This window comes from Geospiza fortis, unplaced genomic scaffold (genome assembly GCF_000277835.1).
Source record: "Geospiza fortis unplaced genomic scaffold, GeoFor_1.0 scaffold172, whole genome shotgun sequence".
NCBI classification, from domain to species: domain Eukaryota; kingdom Metazoa; phylum Chordata; class Aves; order Passeriformes; family Thraupidae; genus Geospiza; species Geospiza fortis.
In genome coordinates this window covers 2,645,630-2,652,757 of record NW_005054309.1, presented here as the reverse complement: position 1 = coordinate 2,652,757, position 7,128 = coordinate 2,645,630, and the positions used below count along the sequence as shown (strand labels likewise).

The 7,128-nt window shown below is 41.8% G+C and overlaps 1 protein-coding gene across 1 annotated transcript in view; it reads left to right on the top strand.

Moving 5' to 3' along the window:
• The first annotated feature begins 237 nt into the window (after positions 1–237).
• The window catches only part of IQCG (IQ motif containing G), a 22,412-nt gene continuing 15,521 nt past the window's right edge, over positions 238–7,128 (top strand). The window contains exons 1-2 of the mRNA XM_031055401.1: positions 238–276; positions 4,199–4,346. Coding sequence (XP_030911261.1) covers positions 254–276; positions 4,199–4,346 — 171 coding nt within the window. The 5' untranslated portion in view covers positions 238–253. The remainder of the gene's footprint in view (positions 277–4,198; positions 4,347–7,128) is intronic.

The window sequence follows — 7,128 nt, the reverse complement described above, 5'->3', positions numbered from 1 at the left end:
GCCGGGCCCGGGGGGGGCGGCCGTGGCTGCCGGAGTGAGCAGCACCAAGTGAGGAAGGTACCGCCCATGCCGTGTCCCCTGTTCCTGTGTCCTGTGTCCTGTGTCCTGTGTCCTGTGTCCTGTGTCCTGTGTCCTGTGCCCGCGTGCCCCGGGGGTGATCCCCGCAAGAGCGATCCCGGTAGGGGCAGCCCCAGCTCCGCTACTCAGGCACCCGCCGGGCAGCCCCGCGAGGCCCCCGAGCGTGGTGGTTGCCATGGAGACGGGCAGCGCATCCCGGTGAGGGCGGGAGCAGGACCGGGATCGGGATTGGGACCGGGAGCGGGGGAAATGAGGGCTGATCCTCGTGAGAGGTTGAGGGGAGCGCGGGCCGCTCGGGGCAGGGCGAATGAAAACGGGCTGCAGCGGTGGAACGAGCCGAGGGGCCCGAAGAGAGGCAGCGCGGGGGGAGAGAGCAGCCCTTGGTGTTCGGGGTGGGCTCCGGGCCCTGCCCGTCGTCCGATGTTCTCACCCTGAGTCAATGAATCATCTCCACATTTATTTTACTTCTGATATCGCCTTGGAGGCAGAAAACATATTTCGACACTGAAATCCCTGTAACCAAGTCTCACATTCCTTTATTTTCCAAAATAAGATCTGGAAGCATATACTTACCCATTTGCTCACGTCAGGGTTATTCACTCTCGATTTCTGCCACTTCCCTCACACTGCCAGAAATTCAGATACATTTTCAGAGCACTTGAAGTGATTTAGGGGAAGGAAGCTGAAGGGAAGGGAAACCTTGAGGAACCTTGATGGTCCCTTTCCCTTTCCCATTCCCTTTCCCTTTCCTTCTCTTCCCATCCCTTTCGCTTCCCTTTCCTCTCTCATTCCTCCTCTTTCCTCTCCTTTCCTTGCCTCTTCTGCCTCCCCCCTTATTTTTTTTTTTAATGAGCACCTTGCTGTCCTAATATTTCTAGCAGGAGGCAGAACTGTGTAAGGTAAGGCCACACCTATTTTGCTTTTCAAGAGACCTTTCTTTGGTAAAAATGAAGTTACTTGTGATTTCTGGTTCAACTGCTGCTCCCGTGGATATTCAGAACCTCTCTTTGCTGATCATTTGCCAAGCAGATCTAAAGAGGATGTGACATTCTCAGCTGTGCATTTTATCACTGGAATTCACTGGAGTCTCTTCTCTTGGTTACAAGGAATGCTGCACAAAATGCTGCTCTTGTATCCATTTTCCTTTATCAGGCAGCAGGGTGGGAGAAATGAACATCCAGGACTCTCACACAGCAGAGGGAGTTGCAATCCCCAAAGGAGCAGGAGGCCAGACCTTTTATACAGTTGCTTTAAAAATTATTACTTGATATGTTTTTCTTTCCCTTTATATCAGCAGGGAAAGAATGTCATCCAAAACTCATGGGGGAATACTTTTTAAAATTTTTTTTTTATTAATAAAGTTTAATGAGGGAGTTCAGCTAACACAACAGTGCAGGGTGGTGCCAGTGGATGATCTGAGAGGCACTGTGCTGACAGTAAAATCCAGAGCAAGCAGCTCAAATCTTAGTGTGTGCTAATTCACAGACAGTGGTTTTCCTTCTCAAGTCCAACTTAACACAAGCCCAGACCCTGCTGGCTTGGCACATGGATCTGCTGAGCAAGGATGGGGATGTAAGAGAAGATACACAGGAGGAGCAAAGCAGCAAAGGGGCTTTAGAGAAACATTCCAGCTGCCAGCTGTCTTGAAACATATTAATATCCTGAATTAATTCTCTCCTGGTCAGAAGCTGCTAATGGAAAAGAGGAAAAGCTGCTGCATCCTCCTTTGTTTCCAAATAAGTCCCTTTTTCCTATGAGAGCTGCATGTGTTACTTTTTTCTTCCAAAAATGCTGCTGCAATCATCTGTCACAGCTATCTCCCAACACATCTTTTTTCACCATATTTTTAGCATTATGACTCCACATGTAATAGATTATTCTTAGGTTGTTTAGACTCAAAATATGAATCATGGATTTCTGAAAAAGATAAAAATGAGTAAAACATTGAATAATATTTTATTAGTGCCTGTTGACTGAAGACACTGCCTGGCTTTCTTGATGTAAAAATACTGCATCTCCACTTCTATAATTGATTCCAAGGTTGACAAGAAAAGTGATGGGTTTAGTGTATTACACAGATCAGTTGCCATTTTTTTTTGGTTAACATTTTATCAGATTCCTATCTCAAGTTGTTACATTTTTTAAATAATTAAGATAAAAGAGAGGAAAAAAATTTCAAAAGCAAAGGGATGAAATCACTTCCTTCTTTGTCCTAGGTGACCATCAAAAGCCCTGCTCAGAGGAATTAGATGTAAGTGGTTGCAAACAATACAAGTATAGTGAACATACTGATAATATTCAGAATCATTACTTTGCTGTCATCTTTTCCTGCCATGATTTAAACAAGCTTCTTGAAATAAATCAGGATGCCTTTACCATTACCTTGGCTGAAAAGCTGTTCTGTATCTTCATCCATTCAGGAGTGAGAAACCAAATCACAATTGCCTGGCTTAGGGGAATTTACTCTCCCTTGACCCAGAGCAGTATTATCCTCTACTTTAAAATACCTCTGTCTCTCCCTGGTACCTGCCCTTCCTATGAATTTACTGAGAGCAATCCCAGTCACTGCTCTGGGCACACTTTCTAATCTCATCCCCAGGGAGAGCCATGTCCTCTTCCAGCACATTTCAGCACGTGTTGCATTAAACAACTTCCTGCAACAGACAGGGATGTCAGGAAATAGATGTGTGAAATCTGAGTTTGTTTTGAGTTTGAATCTTCTGTTTGTTTTACCTATTCTGTACCAACAGACATCAAATAAACCTGCACTGAAAAGTGGCTCTTCTTTTCTGCCAAGGGAAATTAACTTCATGCTCCACCTGTAAATTACATATTTTCTTCAAAAAAACAACAAAAAGGGAGGAGGACAAATGTAAATTACATATTTTCTTCAAAAAAAAACCAACAAAAAAGGAGGAGGACAAGTGATAACTGCTACAGAAATGTTATAGCAAGTATGAATCTTTTTAGACACTTGCTTATGAACTATCACTGATTCCCAGTGATGCAGAGCAAAGCTGCATCCAAGCCTCTTTAATTTTCATAGGGTATGGCCATGTCCTATGCTAACAGGGACTGCCTGATGTGTTTCCTTGGCATGCTTACAGGTTGGGCTGTAATATTTTGCAGGCTTAGGATATGTTTATGCAAGAGTTTTACAGATGGCACAAATCCAGTTGTAGGTAGAGCAGCCAAATTAAGATTTTGTTAGTGATTGTTGATACTTCCATTGCAATGACACTCAGGATCTCAGCCACCTCAGACTGCAGTTGGGCTATATGTTGTACAAGAAATACGTGTTTTGTATGTACAGGTTTTGGAGGGATTGTCCAATGGCATATCAAAACATTACAATTCTCAGAGAATTTTCCCATTGTTATGCAGGTGTTTTCTTAGGTATTTTTGGATTAATAGTGAATTTTCACTTTTCCGTAGATATGCTTACACAATATTCCATCTGTAGGCAAGGCAGAGGGGTGCTTAAGCGTATGTCAGATCAGTTTCATGTTTGAATTGTAAGTTAAAATAAAATAATTCAGAAAGTTAAAGATTATTTACTCAGTCCAGATATTGGTTCTTGTTTAACTTTCAGCATCTTAAGATGGTAACAGTTCCTGCTGAGAGGGGACTGAAATAATAAAAGTTTGAAGGCTACACTGTAATATTGAGGAATGATTAAAGCTTGAAGGTTCATCCTTGAGACTTTATAGGATATAGATTTATTTTTTTCTTTTAAAAAGGTACCTTTCTTGTGTCCTTTCCCAAAGTCCACTCTGAACCACTGCTCCCCCCTGAACTGAACAATGAGGCACCTCACCCAGTTTGTGCCCTCCATACCCATTCCCTTCTCAGCCTGTCTACCCAGATCTGCTGGAGGAAGGACCAGGACCTCTTTGTTTTGTGAAAGCTAAACATTCCCACTGTCCCTGAATGCAGCCATTAGCAGAGCACAGCTCCTCTTATAAACAGTGTATGGAAGGTTATAAACAAAGCCAAGGAAGTATATGTAAAGCTGCAATAAGGCTATTTCGGGTCTACCTTTAGTTTAAACTACTCTTACTGACATTACTAACACCACAGCATTTTTCTGATTGGTATCTTTTATCTTTGTTCCTCCTAGCAAGAACACAGAGACTAAACAAATGGAAAAAATCACTCATCTGGAAGCTCTGATGTTTAGTGCTGTGCTGGAGAGCTGTGTGGATCAACTTACAATTCTTGGATATATCATGCCAGTTCCACATACGGACAAGACAGACATCAACATTGTATGTGCCACTGCTTAAAAAGATGTATATCATATATATATTTTTCTTTGTCTTGGTTTTATATATTTTACCAGCATTTTAAAAAAATTAACTCAAATATATTCTGTGATTCTATGACTCTTGGGTGAAGAAACACAATAAAAGTTACCTAATTTAAATATTTATATTGCAGCATTACTGAGAAGCCTTGGTCAAGAATTTGTGCAAAGGACTCTTCTGATCCAGGATGAAGTTCCTAAGATTATAATTTCAAAATCTCAGTGGTTAGACAATAAGCAAAGAATTGGGAAAAGGAAGCAAAACATATGTAGGTTCTTCTGTAGATACAGAGCTATTTTAAAAGTAGAAACATATAGGTTATTTCAAAGTATTCAAAACCAGGTTAATTCTGTTCCTCTCCAGGCCCGTGTCAATGATCCTTTTGTTCCCACAATGTATTAAGAAAGATGCACTTCAAAATATATTAGTAACTACCCTTTCTCAGTGATTATTAATTATTAGTTGATTTCTAATAGGCATCATAGCTAAGATGGTTGGGCAGAGATATGGAGAACAGAGAATTCCTAATGCTCAGGCAGGGGTTTGTTGCTGTGGAGGAAGGTGGTGTGGCATTTCTGCTGGCTGTTAGACATAGGAATCAGGATGGGACCGTCCTGAGGGGTAAATGGCTCTAGGTACTGTGCTCTATATGTGACACAGCAGGCTCTTTCCAGTTCTAGCAGGTTTGCAACTTTTTTAAGATGAACTCAAGAAAAAAGTTCACAACCAGGATGGAAATAAAAAACGGGATCTGAGTTTCGACATCTAATGACATTCACTCTGTCTAATGTACCACTTAAGAATGCCAGAGGAAGTTAAATCAAATTTTTCTATGTGCTTCCTTTCCATATTACCTTTTCAAAAAAGCCATGGCAAAGCAGCAGCAGCAGCTGGACTTACAGTGAATTTCAGGGCGGGAACGATGCTGAGACTGTGCCATAGAGGGCACTGCTCCCCTGAAAGACTCCTGGGAGCCGGTCTCAACTGCTCCCAGAGGATGCTTCTCCCTCTCTTATGTGGCAGCAGCAAAACACACAGAAAGAGCATATCTCTGGGACAGCAGGAGCTGTCCTCTTCAGACACACAGACTCAGGCTGATAGATCTACTGAAGGGACATGTAAATTACAGAGAAAACACCTTTGCTTTTCTCTTCAATCACAGATGCTCATTTTCACCAAGTCATATCTTAGAACACAACTTTCTCACATGTTAGAAACCCTACTTGTGTTCTTAAAGATTTCAAAACAATTTGAGGAGGAAACAATTTAGAAACAAGAAAATGGCTTAGGGAAGCTACTTGCTAACTTTGGTGCTCTGTAATTTGCTACTCCTCCCTGTTTCCCAGATTACATTTGGCTGTTTGCATTGTATTTGTACAAGATCTGTATTTGCAAAGTACCCTGGAGTTCTATCAGGCAGACAAATCAATGGCATCTTCAAAGACTGACATCTAAATTTCAGTTGATGACATTTCTGAGAGAATTAATCACAGTGTTGGCCAGCACTTCACTGATTTTCTAGATTGGATGCTCTTGCACATTGCTTCACACAGTACATGCCCCAGAGGAAGGCAGCCTTTCTATTTGCTGAATTTTGGGCAACAGACCAGCACTTAGGAGACTACACAGATGGTAACACATGCACTTTACAAACTTCTTGCTTTTATGTAGTTATTTGTTGATTATTAGTGTGTATGTACCTACTGTTTACAGACAACTCAGTTATTGCCTGTCTTGAACTTTCCCAGACATAAAAAACATCAATCAGGACATTCATAAAATCTACATGATATTAAAGCAGTTTGTTTGCAAAATTAGTTCTTTCTGAAGTACAGTTGTCACCAACCAGCTATTTAAGCCCTTTTTTTACTAATTAACAATGCAATTTTCATTGGACAGTGTATGTTTTGTATATGATTCATTTAAAGTAAATTTAACAGTCCAAAAATTAAGCACATAGTCACTTAACCTCCTTCTGTAGTCACTGATGAGTCAGGCACTGCCAGAGGCTGATCCATCCCAAGCCAGAGCTGTCCAAAACACTCAGTGTGAAGCAGTTTGTTGCAGTGCCCTCACAGACTGCAGCAGCACCTCCGACCTCTGACAGAGCCTTGCCTGACTTGCCTGACAAGTAACTTTTGGAAGTACTCCTGGCATCCACAGCTGCTGCCCTGACCACTTGTTTTCTCTGCTCTGCTGGCACAAATGTGTGTGTGGTTGTGGAAGGATCTGGACTGAGAACTGATGCTGCTAAAAATAACTTTTTTTTTTCCTTTTTGCTGGAAAATGTTTCATCACAGTGAGTTCTCTGTCTGCTTCCCCAAGCAGCCGGGGTGGGGAGCAGGCAGCTGTGGACAGGGATGGGGCTGGCAGAGACTGTGTTAGCTGCAGTCAGCAGTGCTGTTAGGAAGTGTTCAGCCACAGAAATGCTGGTAGGCAAGCAAGAAAATGTTCTCTTTTCGTGTCCCAGTGTATTCACCTGCATTTTATCCATAACACATAAAGCAGAGAGTTTCCTAGAAGCAAGAGCTTAGCTGATTTTATAGTGCGCTTTTGCATTTTTGGGGGCTTTTCCTTTTTTAATGGAATTGTACTCAATCACAAGATAACTTTCCATGAAGGAGAGAGATGCCAATATTTTGAATTTATCCTTTGAATTCATGTTATATTTCCTCTGCTGTTACTCTCTCCAAAAACCTGCTAAGCAGATAGCAGACAGAAAGTCTATTACAATTATTTCCAC